Below are 25029 nucleotides of genomic sequence, written 5' to 3'. Positions count from 1 at the left end.
TGTTTACATCCCTACTCGTAAGGGTGAAATCGAGTTGAGCTGAATTAAATTCTTGAATATTTAAATTTAATTTATGTCGAACTCATATTTTATTTAACAAATATATTCATAATTTACAAGTTTATTTAAATTTTTATAGAGTCGATTTTAATAAATTTAAATATTTATTAAAAATATAATTATATATTTAAAGAAAATTATAATATTTTTATTAAAATTTATAATTTATTCTAATGTATAAATTTAATATATTTGTCTATATTTTTCATAAATAGAGTGTAAAATTTATAAATTTAATATCAAAACTATTATTTTTTCATTTTAAAATTGATTCATAAGATTCCTAATGAATATGTTCACAAACTAACGAGTCAAGTATTGTGAAACATAAGCTTGGTTTATTTATTTTAATAAGTCTTATTAAATAAGTTCAAATAAAATTTTATCAAGCTTCGAATAATTCATAAGCGGCTTGATTTATTTACACCCCTAACCTCTCACAACCGGTGTAAGAAACTTTTTTTTTAAAAAAAATGTGAGAAATGAAAGAAAATTAGTTCTATTCTCTTGAATGTTTAATTTGGACGGATAAAAAAATATCTTAAATTTATCTACCAATTATTTTATAATAAATGAATAGTAAAAATATCGAGTAGTCTATTATTCTCTTAAAATGAAAAAAAAAAAATCTTAGTAAATTTTTTTCTCATCCTTCTAAATAATCAGCACGATCCTCTGATTCACAAATTATGAACCCGGAGATATTCATTACATGAGGACCCTTAATTTGGATAGACTCCACCTTTAAATAGGTTGAATACATCCAAATTAAAAGTCTAAAAAAATAGATCATCCTCTGGTCCGTAAATTACAGACCAGAGAATCCGTCCTCTTAAATAATGGGAAAAAAAAGTTTTTTTAATTTACATAGATGCCCGATTAATATGCATAAAATTTGGAGTTGTCTTTTAAGATATTCATTTTATTTAAGATTCACATAAATATTATTTTTTAAAAAAAATATTAAAATATAACCCTACCTATTATTTGATATCTAAACAGATTCTTTATTTTTGGCCGATTTAATCCCTTCAAAGTTGGAGTTATTTTGTAGCTAGATAAAAGTAATTTTAAAATGAAACAAAAAAAAGTATTTATGATATTCAATTATAAGTTAAATATTACTTTGATAAATTTTAAAAAGAGAGATATTCTTTTAATTATATGAATAAAAATGGTGCTTTTTGATTATTATTTTTTTCATACTCGGTGTTGAATAGGTTTTCGTAGAGATTCCTCGGGAGTAGAATACCGCTAGGCAGATCCGACGGTTAATAGGAAAAGTATCAATCCGTGTTTCCACTCTACAGCAACAGTCTTGTCCGGATGTTCAAGGCCCAAACTTGCGGCCTTCGCTATTTCTATTTTTTGTCGGAATTATATCGAAAACAAAATTTTTGAATTATATTTGATATTTCCTCTCCTTTATTTTATGTGAGCGGAACACGTGCCACGTGGCCTTGTCCCATGGGAAACACATGGAGAAGCGTAAGTTGACTTGATTGACGACTTAAGTGGGGGCCACGTTGACAAGAGGACCTCCACTGTTCTTGTTTCTTAGTTTGCTGACGCTGGAACTCAATGGCGGACCCGAGTTAGCGCCGCGGATGGTAAACTAAAAAGTAGATTTCCTGTGAATTTTCTCACTCAATTTTCTGTTGTTGACGATTGATTTAATGAGTTGGCGGCCAACCATTGGCCAATGTGATTCCTTAAACTGACTTAGGGCATATCCGGTTAAACCTCTAAATATATTTTTTTTCAACCCACACATCAATACTAGAGGATGATCAATTTACCTACATTAATAAAAATTAACAATTTTATCTATTTTATAAATAGAAATCATTAATTTCCATCAATATATTAAAAGGGATCCTCTTCTAGTCCATAAAATCTCCTTTGCTTGGAAAATATAAAAAATTATTATTTAAAAAAATTCTTTATAATTTTTTCTCAACCCTATTAGAATGAATTCAAAATTTATATATAGTATTTAAACATTCTTATATGCAGCAGAAAATTAAAATTTTCGCGTATTAAAATTTTCTTTTATGATTTAACAATTAAATCAAAAAAGTGTTTGCATGATTTTTTTTTAAAAAAAAATATAAGTATGGTATTTAATCTACGCATGTATTATAATTTAAATATACAAATAATATCCATAATGCATATTAAAGATAAATTATCATGTATTATAATTTAAATATGCAAATAATATCTATAATGCATATCTAAGATAAATTATCAAATTGATTCATCTAATATCAATTTTAGTTTTTTATTTAGACATATAAAAATATTTAATTAGATCATTCAAACATAACCTAAATAATATTATTAACTTAAGCATCAATAAACATATGAATCAAAACATAAGTAAAAACATACTTGAGAGTGACCTTTGTTTGAAGATAACACCAACTATTCCAGATTTAATGAAATAGCTCTTTGACGTTTACCTCGAACTCGTGCTTCCTCCATCTACTCCGATCCACGATTAGAGTCATCTTTCCAACACTTGATCGTATTAGAGATCAAGTGTCATTTTTTTTATCGAGAAGATAAAGAGTGTTCGCCAAAAATGAGGAAGAGTTGCCGAATTTTTCCTTCACAAGATGTTGTCCAAAGAGCCCTCAAGAGAGGGGTTGCATCTTTCAAAATCGCAAGGTAGTGGCCGATGACAAGGAGATTAATCCTTCTCGATGGAAGTAGGAATCTTCTATCTTCTACCTTTGAGAAGAAGTTGCTATCGAAATTCTCCATGGAGAAAGAGAGGAAGTGGTTGTCTGAATTCTCTAAAGATAAGGCGAAGAGGTAGCTATTGAATTTTTCATGGAGAATTAGAGGTAGAAATGTTGGAAGGGAAAGTTGAAAAAAATAGCATCCGAAATAAAGCGGAGGAAGGAATTATTGCATAGCAATAACCCAGATGATTCGAATCTGGTTCTCTCTGATATCCAGAGCCGAATATGTGGAATCGAGAAAGCCGTTGCTGAGCAGGGCTTCTGTCAAGTCATGAAAGCTAACTGCCAGGATAAAATCAAATTTGCACCAGGTGAAAATGATCGAACAAGCATTCCGAGCTATACAGTTAGAGAGTTAAAAAAAGAAGTGGTAGAAGCAAGGTTCTTTCTGCATGATAAGTTACCAAGAGACATGAACTCATCTGGCATTTTGGAAGGCCATTGCTCAGATGCAGTGACTCAGATTTTGAAGATGTGTCACCGGGTTTTATTGACGAAAATCCCATTTCAGTGAAGTTCCTGGCTTCTCTAGATCTTGAGCAATGTGAGCCTAGCAATAATGTTGTGAATTCGGCGTCTGAGCATGTGACAGTACAAGCATCTGCAGCAGTATATGCTTCAAAGAATATGGCCAGTGGACTTTCCAAAAGGGAAACTGAACTCAAAGAATTCTTCGACATGGAGAAGAAACCTGCATTGGTGTTGCATGAACAAACCGAGGGATTTTACAAAGATCAGTTATGTGAGATAGGGCAGAAGCCTTCGACTGGTGGATGGTTTGTTTCAGAAGGAGAAGCTGTTCTTCTTGCTCACCATGATGGATCCGATCCTGTTCGTACTACGACATAACTAATTATGAGGTGAAACTTCGAACTTCTAATACTTATAGACATCTTTTATTCCTAGATTTTCTGATACACACTAATATACTTTTCCATGTTTCAGTTCAAGGCTGAATACAAACCACCATTGGGCGTGTCCAACAATTTGTGGGGTGATTGTTGGATAATCCGTGCACCGGGTATAGATGGATGTTCTGGGAAATATGTCGTAGCAGCTTCAGCTGGGAATGCTACTGAATGTAGATTTTGTTCATGGGATTATTATACAAGAGGTAGACAAGCATTTTGCATTGGAGATACAATGAATAGTTCCCCATTGCCATGGTCATCTACGATGCCTCCTGGTTTGATAAATAATGCTGGCTTAAGGTGGAGTAATTTGTGTGCGACATCAACTGTTGGACAACAACAGTGCGGTACAAGCTAATCCTTGTGGTCCTCTCCTCCTCTCTACTGCTACCAGGCAGAAATCTGTGAATGCTTATGATATTCGAGACGGTGAATTAGTGACAAAGTGGGAGAGTAGCAGTCCTGTGACGAGGATGGACTACTCAAGCCCTTTGCAATGGCGAAGTAGAGGAAAGGTGATTATTCTGGATCGAGAGTTCTTGTAATATCAAGAGACCGCCCTGCCTCCTGGAGTTTTGTATCGTGATTAGGATGAATATCTGCTATGTTAGTTTGATCTTTAGTTGTTCTATGAGTGTTTTATTTCGAATGTTTCCATATGTACTCCAAGAATCTAATTCCATACTCCAAAATATTTTTGGAATTATTTCCACCTCGAACACAAATTACTTGGTAACTCAACTCATGTATAGCCGTAAAATTATTTGTCCCGTTGACTCGGTAGATAATTTCTCAACCGCTCTTTCTCCCACTCTTCGCGCCGTGACATTAAAAGTACTAGTTCCCACAAACTAAAATAGCAACAAATAATAAATAATAAAAAACAAAAATCCTTCGATTAATTTGCTTTCTCTTTAATTTAATCACTTAATCTCTTCCTCTAGCAAATCTTTCAGCTTGTTTGAGAAGAGAGATGCCACATTGTGTATTCCATTCTTTCTATTTCCAATTCTTTTCCATTCATTCTAATTGCCAATTATCTAACTAGCTGGATTATAAGTTTTCTTTTGAAGAAATAAATTAAATTGGATTCGGAAAGGTAATTTTGTTTTTTATTCTTCGTTATGGATCTTCATTCGTTGTGTTTTTTTATGGTTAATTGTGTTTAGGCGACATGGGGACCGGGATGAAGATGAAGAATCTCTTCAAGGGTCTTCGCTACCTTTCTCAAATCTTTGGTATGTCTTCATTCGTTATGTTTGTCTCATTCTCGGATCATGCTAATGGGGGACACAAAAGAATTAGAATTAACGGGGCGTAATTATAATTACTTTATTTTATTTGTTCTTTCTCTTTTCTTCCCAATTTTTTCCCCATTAATAATTTCTTTCCTTGATACGCAGAGTCTAAAAGTAAAAGGATTTTAAATTTATCTATCTGTTTGAATCACTATTTTAAATTCTAAGATTATTATAAATATATTTTATAATAGATGAAATTTTACTTAAAGAAATTATTATAAAATAGAAATTAATAAAAATAGACATTTATGATTAATGAGTATTATTCTTATTATTTTCATGATTTGAAGTGATAAATTATGTATGCAGTGCCTGAGGAAGAGGAGGAAGAAATGCAAATTGGTCATCCAACAGATGTCAAACACGTGGCGCATATTGGCTGTGATGGCCAGTCTATTAACAATTCTCCTAGTTGGGTATGTTTTAAGAATCCGTACTATTAATTGTTTTTTTTTCTATTTTTTAATTTTAGCAATAATTTCCTTTTAAAAATCAGAGATATTTATTATTTTTATTTGATCAAAAATTTTAGAAACCCAACTAATTATTAAGAGTTTAAAAATTATCAAAATAGCATACCCTTTTGTTTGATTAGAATCCTTTTAAATTTAAGAGTCCGTTGTCTCAATTTCCAAATCTCTCTATAAATATCTACCAACATCCGATTACGGTTGACCTTACTTTTTCAATTTTAAAATTTATTTTTCTAAATTTCTATCAAACATCCTGTCATTGTTAACTTATCTAAACTTTTCATTCCCTAAGAACCCTCACTTCCTTTTAATGTCACTATTCCGCCCCACATTCATAGTTCAAACTACTTTGATACCACTTATTTAAATAAAAGAATTGATATATTTTCATAATAATATTATATTATACACTTTAGATTTAATCCCTCATAAATTTATTTTATGGCTCTATCTAAAACATCTTATATAAATATCTTGTCTTCTAAATTCGTCGTGTTTGTGTGATTTTAAATTTGAAAATATTATGGAAATTTCTTTTTTCTATGCTGAAGAAAAAAAAAAAGTTTAGATGTCATGAAACTTTACCGTATTTTTCTTCATCCTCCGCCGTATGATCATGATCCGACGATCTAACGGACGTCTTCCATCGCCTCTTCCAGATGACTGAGTTCCGGTCGACGGCGACTTCCTCCACCGCCGCCGCCGCTGCCCAAAGCAACTCCGTATCAGGTTCATTTCTACTCTTTTATCGCACACAAACTGTTCGAGCAATGTCATCGCCTTACCTCACCTCGCTTTCGCCGGTAGATCCCCACTCCAGCGAAGCCCCGCCTCAGGAGCGCTCCCCCGGAGGAAATGGAGGATCCGACCGGAAGCCTCGCCGCCCACAGCGGAACGTCGGTGCCGACATCCGGTCGAGGGACGCGACGTCGGCTGAGGGGGCCAAACCCGAGCGGAAGCACCGGACCGCCACGGCGTCAGCCGCCGAAAGCGCTGAGGATGCTGCGGTCGTCCCCAGGAATCCGCAACGCCGCAAGCCCAAGGGGGGTCCCTCCTCCTCCTCCTCCTCCTCGGTCTCCCAGAACGGCGGGTCGACGCGGTCGAAGGCGGCCCGATCTGCCGAATCCAGATCCGATGCAGCGAAGGCGGCGATAGAGGAGGGCGAAGGAGAAGGAGGAGAAGAGCAATAAGGCTTCGAGCGCCCTTTCGACGGTATTAAGAAGAAGAGATCGGAAAAATGATGAGGATGAGATAGAAGTTACTGGACGATATGTCAGGGAGCAATTTGTAGGAATTAGGTGTGCTAATTTGAAAAAAAAAAAAATTGATCACAGTTTTTTTTTTGTTGTTGTAAAATTATTCACTTATAAAGGATTGTAAATCAATCAAACAAGTGTGACGAGTTTACTTATATTCGTTTAATATAATATAATCAATTAAATGAATAATAAATTAGAACTAAATGAATATATATTAACGGTTCATGAATAATATTTATTAGAAAAAGATGATATCCTTATAGTATTGGGAGGTCAGCCACCCACTAAGTCATTTTGTATTCACTACGAATAGACCTCAAAACCTATCAAACTAAACATCTATAAAGATATCAACTACGTCAACTCGGAAGAGCTGTTGGATAATATTCATGATTAAAATTTATGAACTATATTTATCAATAAATCTTTCATTATACAATAAATAAATAAATAAATTTTTAAAATAAAAAATAAATTTTATTATCAAATTTAAAATTATAAACTTTTCAAACAATCAAATAAATTTAATTAGAAACACGAAATATCTAAATCACCCAACTGAAACTCAAAAAAACAAATGAAATAAATTAGAATAATTATTTTAACCATTTAGTTCAGTTTAGACTAAGCTTGAATTATCATTAAATTTTACTCCGCTAGACTAGTTTACAATCCTACACTTATTAAATATTGTTTCCCTCCTTTTTATAAGTTAATAAAATAGCAAAATTCAAAAGAGATTTTTTTCCCGTTAAATTATTCTAAAATTTCCATGAAAAGTTTCAACTTTACCATCATTCCCTATATTAAAGAATATTCATTTCAACTTATCAATCCACTCCAATTCACTATCTATACATAATCTTATATAATTATACCCAATTAAATTATATATATACTTGATTTCAAATATTTTATACCTAATAAAGTGGTATATATATATATATATATATATATATATATATATATATATATATATATATATATATATATATATATATATATATATATATATATATATACTACATATTTAAATATATCTTACTATTTTATTAAGAATCTTCCCCTTTACTAATTAATTTTGGTAAAACTCAAAATAAAAATAAGTTAATATCCTTTTTGTTATTCACACCGAAAAATAATTCTAAGGTTTATTAATAATTTCAACAAACGCATCAATCAATAATCTAGAATTCAAAACTCAACTGCGACGTATTATTGAAAAAATTTCTCATTAATTAATTAAAAATTTAGAGTTCTTTTTAGTTTCACATCTTATAATTGACAATACTACGAGTAAAGAAAGTTCTATAAATACCTTGGGTCGGCGATGTTAAAAAGTATACTTTTCTCAACTTTTTTATTAATATCAAGTATGATATTAAATTAATTTTTTATAAAGAGGAGTCTGCTATAGAAACTTGCACGCAAGCAGGGCGGAGCCACGTATAACTTTGGTACTTTGGTGGAGCAGCTGTTCAATTATAAAAATATTAGAGTATTACCTTGCTAATAAATAAAAATAGGTTAAAATTATTTTTTATAGGCCAATTATTGTCTCTACCTTTATTGACCCACCTGATATAAGAGGTCTAGCTCATGAAATGCGTGTGCAGAGTCACTAGTATATATAAATGATGTTGAATAGTGCTCGGGTAGAAAATATTATATTTTAGTTTAAATGATGTTGAATTTAAAAGTAATTATGTTTCATTATAGACTTTTTTACCTATATTTTGTCATGTACATAAAAAATATGTGCACATGAATGATACTAATTTAAGAGAAATTATACCTCATTATGAATTTCTTGTATTTGTATTTTACCATATATCTAAAAATTATGGGTATGTATACTAGATTTGAGTTTAAATTATGCTAAATTTATGAGGAATTATATCTTATTTTGTACCAATAATACCTCTTTTTTACTTTTTTGCATTTATATGTTGTAATAGTCCCTAAAAATGTGTTTACAAATAGTGAATTAGGTGAATTTGTGTAGATTAAGAAGTCGAAATAAATATTCTCAAATATAGGAATTGATGGTAAAGTTGAAATTTTAGGATAATTTACCTTTTTTTTTAAATTTATATTAGTATATTTCTCATTGCAAACATATTTTTATTTTAAGCTAGAATAATTTTAAAGCTATTTTTAAAATATTATAGCTATACGTTTTTAAAGCTCCACGATGATTTTGATTAAAATTATTTTAATAATATTTAATTAAGTTAATTACTTTTAATTAAATTGAAATAGTTTTAATTAATATTTTATCAATTTTGGAAATGTTAAAATAGATTTAATTATAATTATTTAATAATTTTAAGATATGAGATATCATTTTAATAATAATAAAAATAAAGCTATTGACTTTTTAAAGATCATTTTAACATTTGGGGCCTTCAAATAGGTACAATCACAAAGTATTTCAATAGATTTTTGGAAAATTTCCATTCATTCCCAAAGACAAAACTTCCTACAAATGTTTTTAAGATCAACCAAATATTTCTATGTTTTCATTTCTTTTATTTCATTAGGCAAATGAATAGACTATCACGGATTGACACAGGATTTACATATGGTATTATAGTAATAAATTATGAGATTAATTTTTAATGGGTACAAAATATATTATGGGTCATTTGACTCATGCAAAAGGTCATTGTATTTAGAATCGTTAATTTAAGTTGGGTTTGTCGGGTTAACTCATCTTGTCAAATAATTTAAACAGATTAGGTTGGAATTTTATCAACAAAGTCTATCATGAGTCGACTCTCCTAAGACAGCCCACGATGGGTTTGGATTAACCCACGGGTTGAGAAACACGTGTAAGTCAAATTTTATGTCAATTTATTTTTTTATTTATTATAATTTTGAAATAAAAATAGCATTGTTTAGGTGAAACATTTAAGAAGTAAATGTTGAATATATGATTTTTTTTTTATTTTAAATTTTGATGGATCCATGAGTTAATCTGTCTAACTCGTAATTTATCTTGGATTAGATTGAATTGAGAATTTCTCAGTTCGCTAAGATGACAAACTGGCTTATCTCGTTCCACCATGAGTCAATCCGTCTAACCATGCTAACCTATCTGACAAATTTTATTGAACGAAGTTCGCCATAATTTATTTTCTTTCCAAATAATATAGGATAATTTTGAAGGATTTTCGAGTGACGGTTACCATTTTTTATGACAATTCAATAAGTTGATGGTGTAAGATAGTTAAAAGTTTAGAAAAGGATTTTAATAATATTAAATATATTTTCAAAAAGAAGTGCACTCCAGTATCAATATAAAATGTTCCTCGATTATTTTCTTAAAAAATTGCATTTCACTTCTTTTTCCTTAAAATCCTTTATAAAAACAAATAAATATAATTGCAAAACAAATAATAAGATTGATGGCCATTTTATACTTATTTATAAGTGAAAAATAATTTTATCAGTTAAAAATTACAAATAAAATTTCTTCATATGCGTTGCAATGATAAAACATTGAACAAATAAAAAAAAATCAAATTTGGAATCTCCGACTTGTATAAATTATGTTAAGAATTTAGGACAAATAAATTACCAAAAAGCGAACTTCAAACTGTAGAATTAGCAAAAGAGGCATTTAATTTTTAGATGGTTCAAAAGGTGTACTTATTTTTCATTTATCCCTTCAGAACAATATAACTATAGTGTTGGATTTTAAAAAATAAAAAAATAGTGATGCATTTTAAAAAACTAATATCACAATGGTGTTAATTTTAAAGTTTATGCAGCATCAAAATAAAATGTTGATTTTTGAAATACACTACCACTGTAATATTAATTTTTAAAAATCAAAACTATAATAATATTAATTTTAGAGTTTTTATCCATATTAAAATAATGTTAATTTTTAAAATACAATATTACTTATAATGTTGATTTTTAAAATACACAGTAACTTAATGTGGTGTTGATTTTTTAAAAACAACATTAAGATAATGCTAATTTTTAAAATACAACATCATAGTAATATTAATTTTTAAAATCCAACATCATAGTAATTGGAATGAGAAGTAAAATAGAAAACAAAAGACACCTTAAATCTGAAAGTTGATGTGTTTGTTTGAGAATTTTACAATTTTAAATATACCTTTGATCAATTGCTAATAATTTATTTATTTATTTTTTTAAAAAAAGACTGTTTCCTCAGATTACTCAGGCAAAATCCAAATACCTAATTATTATACAAAATAAAATAAAATTTTAAAATGGAAAACTTACAAAATGATGTACATAATTTCATAATTAACACACTGGACATGTCCAAGAGACAGTGGACCAGTGGCATTAAGAACACTTTCATCAAACAACTCATATTAACACCATTCTCATCAGCAAACAAGTTTTCAAATTTTAAACACAAATTTTCAATATTTCCAGCTTGAAAAAAAGAATGAAAGAGAGAATTATATAATACAAACTGTTGATGTAATCTTCTTATTATGCTTTAGTCATAGCAATCTCTCGGGCAGTCAGTAAATTCGCAACTCCAATCAATCTCTTCAAGTAGAAGATTTTAGTCTGCTGCACCTGCATGAGTACTGTGGGATCGGACCCTCATCGCCAATGACCCAAGGATGCTCTGATACGGAATGCAAAGTGAGACGGGCTTTAGGATCTGTGAGACGAAAAGGATGAATTAGGAGTTGTGAGATAGTTTAGTAAGAAAGTATCAGACAAATGCTAACTAGATCAACCTTTGCATAGAAGGCCTTCGATTAAATTTTGCAGTTGTGGATCTATACCATCGGGAATAATTATGGGGTTGTTGACAATCTACATCAAGAGCTAGATTTTTACAGTTGGGGATGTCAATTGAAGCAAGTTAAGCAAATCATTCGGGAGTAGTTCGTGCACACCTTATCGTATGTGTCCTGAAGAGTATCCCCTAGAAAAGGATACCGGCCGAAGACCATGCAATATAAGGTAACCCCTACAGCCCATGTATCGGCAGCCTTACCATGGTAGGTTACATCTGTGTGGAATTAGAGATGAGACGAAGTATAAATTCCATGTGGGGTATCGTTTGAAAATGATACTGTCATTGTTACCTAGACAGCATTCGGGTGCAGTGAAAACAGGAGTCCCAGGTGATCTTCGGAGCATATCATTATCGTCCTGCAGTTCATCCGGGCCCGTATCAAATGGGGTAAATATTAATGTAAGCACAGCGATTTGAGTTAATGGGTGCCAAAAAGTACCTCAAAAACTTGGCTAACGCTGAAGTCTCCAATCTTTACGTTGTTGCTTTTGGTCACCAAAAGATTATCAGGTTTAATATCTCCATGGATGACATTCTGTGATTCAGAGTATCAACAGTATCAAAATTAAATGACCAAGAAAATGGAATGAATAACCCCCAAACACACACAAAAAAGACTTTCCCATCCTTTCATGACGTATTTCTGTTAGACGAATTAATCTATCAAGTAATGCATGAAGTGATATCATAAGAACAACTATACCAAACCTTTGAACTGTACGTTATCCTTTGGATTGAATTCATTAGACGAAACAAAGCCACCTAACTAAATACTGCTAACTTAGCACAAAAGGCTACACAAGCAAGATTCTAAATCTGGATCCAGTAACCCATGACCTTCACCTAGTACAAAACCTCCATTTGCAAACACTAAAATTCAACTTTTTTTTCTATCTTCCGACATAATGGATAGCCGACCCCACCTAATGGGATAAAACTTGGTTGTTGTTGTCATCATCTTCCAACATTATGGATCATAGCTTCACTTAGATAAAGATGATTGGTAAGACATCATTCGAACATAGAACAGAATAATATTCTGCAAAAACAAGGTATCTTTTAGGAACCATGATCAGATGAGTAAATTTTGGCCTAAGTTTAATATCACGTAATGAGTTTAATAAAATTGTCAAAGAAAGCTGTCATGTTCCTGACCTTTTAACTACTTGTAAGCATAAAATGCATTATTCAAAGATAGAATTTATTTATTTTTTGAGATAGAAAGAACACTAAGATTTTTGTAGGCTGGCAGATGTACAAAATGATTGCACAGTCAAAATGCAAACGTGTCTTATTACAAGTTTTGAGAGCGATAATTCTCAGTTTAGACATCTTACATGAGAATGAAGATGCATCAGACCAGCAACTATGTCTCGCAGGTATCTTCTAGTTGTGCTTTCTCCTAAGCAATCAGCCGCTCCAGAACCCTCAAAAATCCACTTACCTTCAACATATTCTAGCACTGTGAAAGAGTAGATGACAGATAGGAAAAGTCATAATTCATGAAGGAGCCTAAATAAGTAGAAGTAACAACAACCAAATAATAGTTGAAAGAGGATACCCATGTAGAAGTTGTCTGTGTTTGGATCATCAATGACCTCGATGAGATTAACTATATTGGGATGATCCAACATTTTCATGATTGCTACCTGCAGAATAAGCTGTATTGCTAAACAATAGACAACAAATAAAAAGATGTAACTGAGAATAAAAAAGGCCACTATCTGGTTGGTTTTAATTAATGCCTTTACTTTTAGGACATGGTAGTTAAGCAAACAACCAGTTGACTTAGAAAAGCCACTGAAAGTTTAGTGCTCTTTTAAGTTTTTGGTTTAACCATCAAAGGCCAAAAACCCAATACATGCATCTCTATAGTTTGATCAAGCTAACAAATAACAGAAAGAACAGTGCGTCTAGAATTAGAAACATTCTGAGAGAATCACACTAACCTCCCGAAGAACATCATTCATTGCAGTTTCATAAGGGGCCACATGCAACTTTAACAAATGTGATTTGTGGAAGATCTGCAATATTGACCTAAGCTTAGGTATACAGGGAATTCAATAAGAAATGACAGAATCGCTGATATTTATCAGAAATCAGCATGCTTAATTAATGCTGATTTTCCATGGAAAATCTGAAAATCATTAGTCCAGAACTGAATGACAAATGATGGAAACATGGATCTTTAAGCTTTCCTCATCAACCCTACATAGAGTAATCTATGGCATAGTTTCATAAAGCGTGGAACAGAGATCAGAAGCAAAAATGTCAACACTTGGAAAGGTTCAGAACATATGAAAAAATGTGATTTTCAGCCAAGATAGCTAAAGCCTCAGATAACTCAAAACCTTGGAGTATCTTAGTTAAGGCACAAATGCCTACTCAGGATAAGACACCACTTTTAAATAGAATGTTACCGAATATGAAATGCTGGGCATTGTATCTATGACCTAGTTAAATTTCTCTGTATTCTAGAAGAGCATGTCCTGAGTCCTGTAACTCTATAATGAGATAAGGATTTCTATTTTCAACAGACAATGCAGCATTTTCCAAAAGGTAATGAACTAGTCATCATAATTTTAAAAGAATTCTGACCTCCAATACCCAATTGAAAGGATTGATAATTACAATTATGGTACCTTGATTGCATATTGCTTCCCATCCTCAGTGCTTCTATATAATACCTGCTTGTTTGCAAAACATTTCTTCGCACTTAAGATCAATTAGCTAAGATACATTTAACAGAATGTCAAGCTTACCACTTTGCCATAACTACCAGAACCAATCTTACATTGCCGAACATACTCGTTGATCATCTTGTCTCCATTATCATCCTAAAGTGCAATAAAGCAAAACAATGTTCAGAGTGCTTGCAAGACAAGGAAACATTAAAAAAAAAAAGAAGAAAAAAAGAAGGTGGAGGTTAGTTGCCATCTTTAATCAGAATCATAGAAGGTTCAGGTTAAATTTTGTTGTCCTAGATATTTGCAGTTAGTGACCTATTTGAATTCATGTAATTCGATAACCTTTTACCAACAATAGCATTGTAACACCAGATCAACTTTTACCCATGGGATTTGGAAGGATTATGATAATGGAAGTGGACTAAATAAGAAAATGTGTCCTACTTCAAGTCCTTCAAGGAGGGAAACAAATTATAGCTGTCACTATACTGAAGCAAAGTTTAAGTAGCAATACTTCCCTAATAAGCAACTAAAGTTTGTTTCCTATAAAGGTGGAGAGGAATCATGTAAAGGATGTTGGTAGACATATATCAACATGAACAAGCTCATTATTACTCTGGGTAACGTTGAGAAACCTATATAGACAGACAAACTTTAAAGCCAAAATTACATTTACGGTCGTCGATTTAACTCTTAAGACCTCCAAAGATAGTAAGTTTAAGGTCAGCATGAAGAACCAAGGAGTAACTCATATGAAGGGAAGAGGGGGGTGGGGTGGGGAAGCTAAGAAATAGAAAAGCTTGTTTGAAAGGAACAATCATCCCTTCCATATCATCATAAAATCTAAATTTTACCTCTGAAAGAATTACCCTCCTAGTTTCCTTAACTGGAACTTCCCTGCATATCAATCCATTATGAAATCTCCATAAGAGAATTTCTTCAGAACGTTTAACAAAATGCTGTGAACCACAGTCACTGTCGGAATGATTGTTCCCATTGTCTCTGTTGTAAAATATACCATCAGGATCATCCATGTCCTGTGGCAAAAGGAAATCTTGGAACGGACCACCAGAGCGTTTGAGAGGGATAAGGGATCTCTGTGGCTTTCTCAAAAATCCAAAGCAACCACAGCAACCCATATCTATTAGGTCAGAAATTGAGAAGTTATTCCAAGAGATGCAGAACTAATGAAAGTAAAGAACATAGACAATGGTGGAAAAGACGATCATATGACAACTACCAACCTAAGATAGCTCAATGGAAGATTATGATAGATACAATTTTATAGTTCCCTTAGCATCAAATAGTTGAATCTACTCTTCAATAAACTAAGGTATTTTATGCAACAGATAGTAAACAAAAACCTTTTCAAGCTTCGAACTAGAAGGTAAAACTGCACATATTTCATCAACTAGGCAACCACAAGCAAAGTAAATAATCTGCTCAAGCCAGGTATCCTACCAAAAACAAGGGTGTGCTGTTTCCAGTAATTCTTGAACACCTATCTAGGTAAAATTTCCATTTTGCCATTTAAAAACCTTAAAAGAATAGCCTTAAATATTTCATTCCATATTTCACCTTCAGAAGAACTAAGATACACCTTCCATAAGCAATTGTAAAGGGTTAAAGAATGTATCTTTCTCACATGACCAAAAACAAGAATGTATCTTTTTCCATCAACTCAATTAATCAGTGCATTAATAGGGATATGACTAAAAATAAGGTACAAAAAAAGCAAAAAAGTCATGAAAATTCATGTTTAGATTACACATAAAGTCAAAAAATCTTAATCAGTAGTAGATCTTCCAAGATACGAAACATCTAGAGTTCCAGCCACAGCTCGGCTTAAATGAGAATTGACTCATCAAGTTGTTACATTGAACCACCAACCCAAATTTCTAGTGGTTCATTCAGCTATCTACGAACCTCCTGTATTAGCCCACAAATATCATGGAGAACCAAATAAGAATGTCACAATCTCCCTCACTAAAAGGTTTGATATTCCCATCAAGATCCAAATTACAACTCCAATCATAATCATCTCTACTTGATGGCAAGTTAAGCCTAGTGGTGGTTTCACTATCACACAAGATGTCTTTTCCAAATATCTTACCATTCTTAGATTATCACTCTAATAACAAAACGTCACAACAAACTTCAAACAAGAGAGTTAATTTGCTAAAATTGTAAGACTCGACCACCAGTAAAAATGCCTAAGCCCAAGTTAATTCTAAATTGTAATTCATTAATCTAATCCTATAAACTCCTATTAGCCCAGAACTCTCAAGGTGGGAATATACTAGGATAATTCTGTTTGTAATGTGGAAGACTTCTTATAATATGAGAAACATCACTTCTTTTGAGCTTTAAAATTGTTCGCTAGACATCAATGAAAAATGCATGCATGATGATACTACAAAAGTGTAGGAAGAGATCCATCCAATATCATCATACCATTTTTGATTATTTGTGTATATAGCTCAGACTTCTATATTGCAATCAAGTAACAATAAGATCTGAATATGAATCAGAAAAAAGGAACTACTTCCAATGAAAAACCTACACAGTTATGACTTGAATGACAAGGTTGCAAGTTAAATAACTTACCTCTCTGCATGATCAACTGCATATATTGATCTACCTAAATACCACTGTCAAGAATCACCATATTGCATTATTTTAGGAGCAGAAACCATTGATGAAGAACGGTCAATGCAATTTATGGTCAATACTTGTAGCATTGAGAATTACTTGTAACACTCCTATCAGCAAAGTAATCTAAGAAAAACATAAATTAAAAATAATGTGAGCAAAAGAGAAGCAAAAAAAAAACAAAAGGAAGGCCGGCAAATGTCAAACTGAAGACATACATGTGCTTATTCCTATTCACAGTAATGATTATATATATAAATAGGGAACACTATGCATGTTGAACACATTCAATGGAAGCATTCACATATTACAGAACCTAGAAGCAACCACCAGTACAGCCAAGAATATCCTATACAGGCTAATAATATACTTATGAGAAGACTTATAAGTGAATTGCCATGATATAAAAATTAAGATAGTAGGAATCAAACACATCTCTTTGCCTTTAACTACTCAATATTTGAGAAAATTGTAATCAACAAAAGAATCAAAGGAACTTTTACAAGAATCACCATGTTAGAACTTGCTGATACATTCCCAACTATAGAACCTAAATCAAATATAATGCAATAAAGCAACTAACTGAGACATCTAAATTCATCTCTAAAGTACTAAAAATATCTAAGCATGGAAAATGATGAAATCTATACAACACACCAAAAATGGCAAGAGCATTCTATACCAATTGCTTGAAGATGATGACAGGTCGCTGACTTTTAACATAAAATCAATGAAGAGTCCAAGAAGAAAATGGTTATAGCAGTGGGCAAACCATCTACTATAATATAATGACAGAGGAAGAGGCAAAGGAGGAAGCAGAGGAGTCATAGACACCCAACATAATGATTTACCACGAATCAGAATATCGGAAAATTTTGTCATTCACATATGGCCCTATGAAAATTTCAGCAATTTTTTATTTTTAATGTTCCTTTTCCAACTATAAAGCTTTTGCCAGTTTCAATTTCCTACCATTGCACAATGGTTAACTAATCGGAATAGAACAAAAAATGAGATGATCAGACCGTGCAATAAAAAGAAATCACATACATTCAGCCGAACATGCGATAATCTATAAGCCAATCAATTTAGATGAAAATTCAGCATGTTGAATGGCCGTACACATTGATTGATGTTTTCTTGCGTGAAGGCTAAAAAAATGGAGCTTTTATAACTGATTAGAAAGCAGAAAGGAAAAACATTTCCATAGACCAAAGCAAATCTACACGTATACTCTATGCAGAAACAAGGAACAGAACCATAATCCAGATCAGGTAACAACCGAGCAATCCACTAAAAGCGCACAATTTTAGAAACAAACAAACCAATGGAAGAAGGATGACCTAGACCGACTCTGCTGATTGTGCAGATGGATACAAGAGAAGGGAGAGGGAGGGCATAGAAGAGCCGGCATAAGAAGAAGCGAGCAAGGATGACCGGAGACGGAAAATTAGGTTCGTGGGGCGTCGGTTCCTAGCAACGAAAAGGTGAAAGGGGGAAGGTGAGCGAGGAGGATGGGGAAAACAAGAAGTGCCAGGGAGAGGGCGGTTGCAGAGAGGAGGAGACAGAGGACGAGAGGAGGGAGCATATATGCAAACTGACCTTGGAGACAGAGGCGACGGCGGGCGGTGGTCGGTGGCAGGCGCCGGCCGAGGAGATTCTGGCTATGGGGAAGAGGAAATCCTAGAGAGAGACGAAGAGAGAGAGAGATGAACGATGGGCCGTTGAGTAGACTCGCGTTGGGTTCAAAATGCTCAACCGGTTCAATCTGGCACATCATCAGGACACGCGCAGGCCCATGAACCGACCCGGACCACTATGAGAATTTCTTAAGCAATAGAAATTTAGGAAAAACTTAAAAGGATGCCGCTAATTAAGATTTTCATTAAAAGAATTCTTCTTTATTTAAAGAGTTAAATCAGCACTTTAAAATATTTCTCATCTGAAAAATATCTATTATAATAAAACTAAATTATAATATTTTCCTTTTAATTCAATTTAATTATAATTATTATATATTAAATATATTTATATAAAAATATTTTTTTATCAACTTAAATATTGCTCATTTTGAACCTAAGTCCTCATGATTTTATTTTTGGACTTTCCTCAAAAAATTTCATGCCAATAAAAATATCATTCATTCTTTTAACCCATGATTTTTACTAAATCTTTCTAATATAAAATTTAGATTGAACCCCAATAAAAGAGAAGTCGCTAATCAATTCTCGAAGTAAATCCACAACAGGACAGAAAATTGAAAATCATAAAAGATCCCAACCTTCTTCCGAAACATCAATACACAACCTGCTCATCCTCTGATTATCTGGTGAAAACAAAACATTACAGGAGCATACCCAGAGTTTATTTGGCATTTCCACTGCACACATTGCTTCTACAGCTGAAGCTTACAAGCCTGAAGTATTTCATCACTATGGAAAATGAAAATAGATAGGGAGTGCCTGATCGAATTGATCCAAAGGCTGTACCTATGCTATAGGGTAGGAAAACAAAAGTATTCCATCATTCTCAGAATCAAGCAGCTTACGAACCTGAAGCTTGGGATAGATTGATCCATGACAACTGCAGTTCCAATTCCCCGCTCTCTACATTTTTGAGCCTGACAATAATGTCTTGTACCACTGTGCCATCTCTCCAAACAATAGCGCTCTCGTCGGCCAGGCAGTTGTGTCGGTTGGGTCTCACGGTGGTGATCACGGTGCCATTAGGGATGTTGGATAAGTTCAACTTTGTTGCTTCTACAAATGAATGGATATCGATCTCCGCATCGCCCATTTTATCATCTCGGCTAAATAGGTCCTTGTCGAAAACTTGCTACAATAACACGTCAATGAGAATCAGCAATCTATCTGCTATGTATCCTATAAAGGAATGTCTAAATTTGAATTTAACTGGGTACAGTAGAAGTAACATTGTTACTTTACATTCATATCAGTGAGTCTATTATGTAGAAAATATGCTTCTCCTATAGACAAAGGAAGAAATATCAAGTTAAAAATAACTATTTATTTGGTTCAGGTAAAGTGATATCGAATTGATATAGTAGTTTAGGCATCACAAGGGAAAGCTTCTTATAGATATTCACAATCCCTATTGTCTAAGAGAGAACAATTTGAAGCCAACTACTTATTTGGTTGACGGGAAGTAATATCAAGTCATTAAGTAGTTTACGTATCACAAGGGCAAGCTTCATAGTAGATACTTACAAGCTTAAGTGGATGAATAGGATCCGAGACCGTGAGAGTCAGATCTTCGTTCCAAACCGGATTAACATTGTTCTTCTTCACACTTGTCTTCAATTTCTGGAAATAAAGTGAATAAACAAACGATCAATGGCAAAAAATGAAAGAAATATTTCATCAATTATACAATGCAACACCCATAATGCAACCCAAAGAAGACTGCTGTGTAACTTTCTTCTTTCTCCACCAACGATCGTAAGGTTACTAACTGTACATACACTCATGAACTAGTAGTACAAGGCAAAACTGTTCTGTCGCACATATAAGAAATTCTGTCAAAATGAAGGTTTTGAGAAACAATTTCTTGAACATCATGCAATAGTGTGTCCATGTGACAAATGACCATCTCATAGGATACTGTTCTGTCTCACATATAGGAAATTCTGTCAAAATGAAGGTTTTGAGAAACAATTTCTTCAACATCGTGCAATAGTGTGTCCATGTGACAAATGACCAGCTTATAGGAAGAATCTTTTCGATTGGTGCTCAACAGCATATATAACTGAAAGTGCCAAATCTACTAACTAAATTAAATTGCACGCCAAAACAGGTAGAAGTCATTCATTAATTTCATGATCGTCAGAAGAGTAATATGTTTCCTTTAAGGAATAGAGGTTCAGCCTAAAATGAAATATGGAGGTGTAAAGATACAAAACGAAAGAATGAATTACATCAGCCAAGCGTCTGTTCTGTCCCTAAATCTCTCTCCATAAAGCCATGACAGTATGGAAGAAGCTAGTTCATACCACAAGTAGTTCCTTCAAGTGCTAGAATATTCCTACAAGTCAAAACACACACAAATCTAAAAAATTACAAGATGCAGGCTGCTCTTTCCTGCATACCCTCTTCCCATCCCATCATTCGATGAGCAACTTTGAATTGGGAAGAAATTGAAAAGTCCTAAGCTAAACTGATGATCCTCCTGCAATCCAACATCTAGAGAATAGGTGATCACCATGTTCAAAGGAAGAAGAACAAAATGTGGCGTATGGGATCCAGTGAAATAATCTTTCCAGGAAAAAAAACACATTTAGTTAGAAGCCTGCTTGCCAAGAGGAGCCAGTGGAAGACTTCCAGTTCAAAAGGACATCTTAACCTACAGTGCTTTTCATTCAACAGCTATCCAAAACATTTGTCCATTCCAATGAAGCATATAGGTCGAGTAGTTATGATTTCAGTCCTACCACATACAGTAATGGTTTTATTAGTTAACTATCAAAAAGGTAGATCCGCTACTTTATTAGTTAACTATCAAGTATCAATGCGAGGAGGATGATGTGAAGGGTTTCACCGGCCATAAAAGAGATGCATGAGTTGAAAGATTTATTTGAATTAGCAAATTTGATGAATCGGAGTAAGTGTTACTTAGATGGTTGGGAGAAATATCTAAAAGAGCGTGAACTAAAAGGAAGAGTCTGAATTCTAAGTCTATTTTTTGAGCCCAATGTAGGGGTATTTGTTCCATCAAAATTCATCAAAAACAGTATACTATTCCAACAAACCAAACACATCAAACAGAAGTATAAGATATTCAGAAAATTTTGAAGATTGTATAAATCTAAATTGGATGTGGGTTGTCGTGTTTGATGCGTATTGAGAAGACCAGATTGCATATAATTTAGGCAAAAGAATTAGGCATCCTAGAAGTAGGGATGACAATGGGTTAGAATCTGCTAGTTTGGGCATTTTTCGAACATATTATCCACTTAAATATCTGCTACCCAAACTCATTAAAATACATACTCTAGATGATAAATAGGTTCCCAACTTAAATGAGCAAAATATGCAGATACATCATACATGCAGGTGTCAATGGCTACTTTTAATTTTAAACAATCCTAATCACACCCGAACCATTGTTAAGCATAATACGAGTTGGGTACCCACAAATACTCGATTATAGGGTACCTATTGCCACAAGTACTTTAGAATCTAAATTACTTGATGGAAGCAGTAAAAATACTTGGTTTAGTGTATAACTGTTTGATAAGATCAAAACGCAGATTCTTGTGAAGAAATAAGATGAAACATAAGTCATAGACCCTAATTCAAACAAACACATTATCGTAAATATGGTTTGAGAAGATTTGCTAAAGGTTCAAAGCAGGGCCAACCCTGAGGCATGTCACCGGGGGCGACGGCCTAGGGCCCCCGATTTTTAGGAGCCCCAAATTTGACATGCATATACAATATATATTATATATAATTAGATTGTTTTAATAAAAACCCAACAAATATATTTTATTAGATTATTTTAATAAAGGTTCAAAAATATATATATTGTTGGATTGTTTTAATAAAGGTAAAAAATATTTTATTGGATTATTTTATTAAAGGTCCAAAAATATATATATTGTTGGATTGTTTTAATAAAGGTAAAAAAAGTATTTTTCATTAAAAAAATCTAAAAAAAGAAAAGAAAGAAAAAAATAAGGAATGTAAACGATTCTTTTTTTCCTTTCCAAGATTGTATTTCATGTACAACTCTTTCTTCATTAATTTGTTAATAGAAGTCGGAATACTCTGAAGAGTAAAGTTTGAATCATGAACGCTAATCTCTTCCCTTCTTCTCTTTTGTATTTCTTCTAATTAAATAAAAAAAGTCTATTCTCCAATATAAATTTTAGTTTCATCAATATATAAACTAACGTAAGTTATCTACTTATCTATATTTTTTCTTATTGTCAATATTCAATATTAATTTTTAATATTGTATTGGAGTCCAATATTTTATGATTTTTCTTGCAGATGTGAAAGAGTTAAAATAAATCATCCCAGTTTTAATCACTATAAAATAGATTATGTTGATTGCTTCAAGCACAAACCCGACTTTATTGCTCTTTCACTATTATTTTCACTGCTTGTGTTTGTTTTATTGCTAGCTTTGTTGCTAATTTTGTGTGTTTTATTTTTACATTTGAAATTTGTAGTACAAACATGTTTCCAAAGAAATATCAATTTCGGAGTTAGAAAAAAAAGAGTGGAACAACTTATTAAAACTCACAAAGGTGTTTTTCATAAGTTTTTTAAAGATAGCTCTTCAATTGATGAATTACAAGAAGAAAGTCAAGAAGAACTAAATGATCATGCAACAAATGAGCAACAATCGAGTAATCAAGAAGAACTAAATGATCATGCAATCAATGAGCAGAAAGAATTGAGAGAAAACGATGATCATAATCATGCAACGAGTGAGCACGAAGAATTGAGAGAAAATGATGATAAAGATTTGAATGTAAATGACTTGACAATTTTATGCATCGAAAATTATGTATTAGAAAAGCTTGATTTTAAAGACCTTATTGTTGATTTTGCTTCTCAAAATGCTAAAGATCTAGATTTTTTCAATGATTATTTTATACTTTTTTTTTTGTATTTGTAGGTATTGCACTTTTTTGAGAAACTTGGGAAACGTACACTTTTTAAAGAATCTTGAGAAATATATTTTATATGGAGTTTATCATATTTTAAATGAAATATATTGATTTTTAAGTTTTCTATTAAACTCTATTCAAATTGTACGTTAGTAAAAAAAATTCTTATAGAGGTCCATTTTCTCTTTTCGCCAAGGGCCCCTAAAAGTCAGGGCCGACCCTGGTTCAAAGGCATAAATCTAACACATATAAGAGACAAAGTAAGACATTTCTTAGGGTTAATTACCCAACAAAAACATTCATAAACTATTTCAATAAACAATTTTTTTTTAAAAAAAAAACATCTTAAAGAAATTGTGTTTCTATGATTACAATCTCTGTTGATGTTTCAACAACAATTCATTTCAGGAAATATATGCTCAATATTTGCAGCCAAATAGGGAAACAAGGATAGAAACTCGCTATACTGATCTTCCAACATGATTAAGGCGTTTGATTAGTGATGATAAGCTATGCGCCTAGAAGTATAACGATGAGGATTGCAACGAAAAAAAAGATAGAGAGAGAGATATATATATCATTTTGCACACGAAATCGATGAATGAAGCTGAGAAGAGATTAATCTGGCAAGTTTGAGAGGCTGTGACCTGGCCTCCCATACGAACGATGACGTAGGGGTCGCTTCCGGTGGCGTCTCGGTAGGCGAGGTTGACGCCCTTCGCCACCCGCAGCTTGATGAGCCCCAGCAGATGCTCCATGGATCCTCCACAGCGACAGCGAGAGAAGACGAAGAAGACGAGGATGAGTCAACAGGGGAGGTCCATTTCGCTGGATTTATTTATCCATCGGATAATTGTTCCGGTTTGACTAATTTAAACCGAGTTAATAAACCAACATGTGATTAGACTGAACCCGGTCAAAGATGAACGCGCACGGTCTATCTCGTGTGGTTTTTTTATTCAACCATCGGACAATTATTCCGGTTTGTTTAATCTAAACCGAGTTTGACTTGGCGGATTGCTCGAGACTTGAAGAATATTATATTAGAGAACAAAACCGATTGGACCGGAAAAATTGAAAGCTCACCAAAACCGTTGACCTCTAACAAGGGATTAGATTGGATCCGGTCTAGGATTAAGACACATCTACAATCTTATTAAACAAACCAAATCAAACCAATTTTTTATACTAATTAAATATTATTACTTTTTGTTTTTTATTTAATTGATTTTTTATTTATTTATATTTATTTTCTATTAGTAATTTCAAACTGAACACCAATATACATAAAAAATTATCAATTTAATTTAGATTTAGGCTGATCAAACCATCAAAACTACCTTATATTGATTGTTTTTTCAAAAATACTCTCTAGAGTTTGAATCATGTTAAAATGTATTATAAAAAATAATTTATCATTAAAATATATCTACCCAAAATATTAAGGAGTATTTGGATTTTAACAAACTTTAAGGGCATTTAAGATATCTAA

General features: G+C 32.7%; 3 protein-coding genes and 1 pseudogene across 4 annotated transcripts; 2 read left to right on the top strand and 2 right to left on the bottom strand.

The window, feature by feature from the left end:
* Positions 1-2743: 2743 nt before the first annotated feature.
* On the top strand, positions 2744-4266 carry LOC121978625 (annotated as a pseudogene).
* Positions 4267-6081: 1815 nt separating this feature from the next.
* LOC121976354 (vitellogenin-like) lies at positions 6082-6720 on the top strand. Its single transcript, XM_042528484.1, has 2 exons — positions 6082-6224; positions 6303-6720. Exons 1-2 carry the CDS (start codon positions 6155-6157, stop codon positions 6683-6685), a joined length of 453 nt encoding a protein of 150 aa, XP_042384418.1. The 5' UTR covers positions 6082-6154; the 3' UTR covers positions 6686-6720.
* A 4260-nt stretch (positions 6721-10980) lies between these two features.
* On the bottom strand, positions 10981-18641 carry LOC121976353 (serine/threonine-protein kinase GRIK2-like). 2 transcript variants are annotated; one of them, XM_042528482.1, is made up of 13 exons: positions 18503-18641; positions 16856-17026; positions 15103-15389; positions 14324-14398; positions 14204-14248; positions 13511-13585; positions 13123-13210; positions 12899-13023; positions 12001-12096; positions 11851-11917; positions 11659-11774; positions 11497-11575; positions 10981-11417 (listed from the first exon to the last, which is right to left on the bottom strand). In XM_042528482.1, exons 2-13 carry the CDS (start codon positions 16875-16877, stop codon positions 11302-11304), a joined length of 1191 nt encoding a protein of 396 aa, XP_042384416.1. In that variant the 5' UTR covers positions 16878-17026; positions 18503-18641; the 3' UTR covers positions 10981-11301. The 2 variants fall into 2 exon arrangements, with proteins under 2 accessions (XP_042384416.1, XP_042384417.1); XM_042528483.1 differs by lacking the exon at positions 10981-11417 and having other exon boundaries at positions 11502-11587.
* A 556-nt stretch (positions 18642-19197) lies between these two features.
* Positions 19198-24375, bottom strand: LOC121976352 (protein C2-DOMAIN ABA-RELATED 4-like). The gene is made up of 3 exons (XM_042528481.1): positions 24185-24375; positions 20128-20223; positions 19198-19735 (listed from the first exon to the last, which is right to left on the bottom strand). The coding sequence occupies exons 1-3, from the start codon at positions 24293-24295 to the stop codon at positions 19445-19447; spliced, it is 498 nt and encodes a 165-aa protein (XP_042384415.1). The 5' UTR covers positions 24296-24375; the 3' UTR covers positions 19198-19444.
* Between the last annotated feature and the right edge of the window lie 654 nt (positions 24376-25029).

The sequence above is a fragment of the Zingiber officinale genome, chromosome 4B (genome assembly GCF_018446385.1).
Source record: "Zingiber officinale cultivar Zhangliang chromosome 4B, Zo_v1.1, whole genome shotgun sequence".
NCBI lineage: Eukaryota > Viridiplantae > Streptophyta > Magnoliopsida > Zingiberales > Zingiberaceae > Zingiber > Zingiber officinale.
The sequence above is the reverse complement of the archived record's forward strand: the minus strand, read 5'-3'. Positions and strand labels throughout refer to the sequence as shown.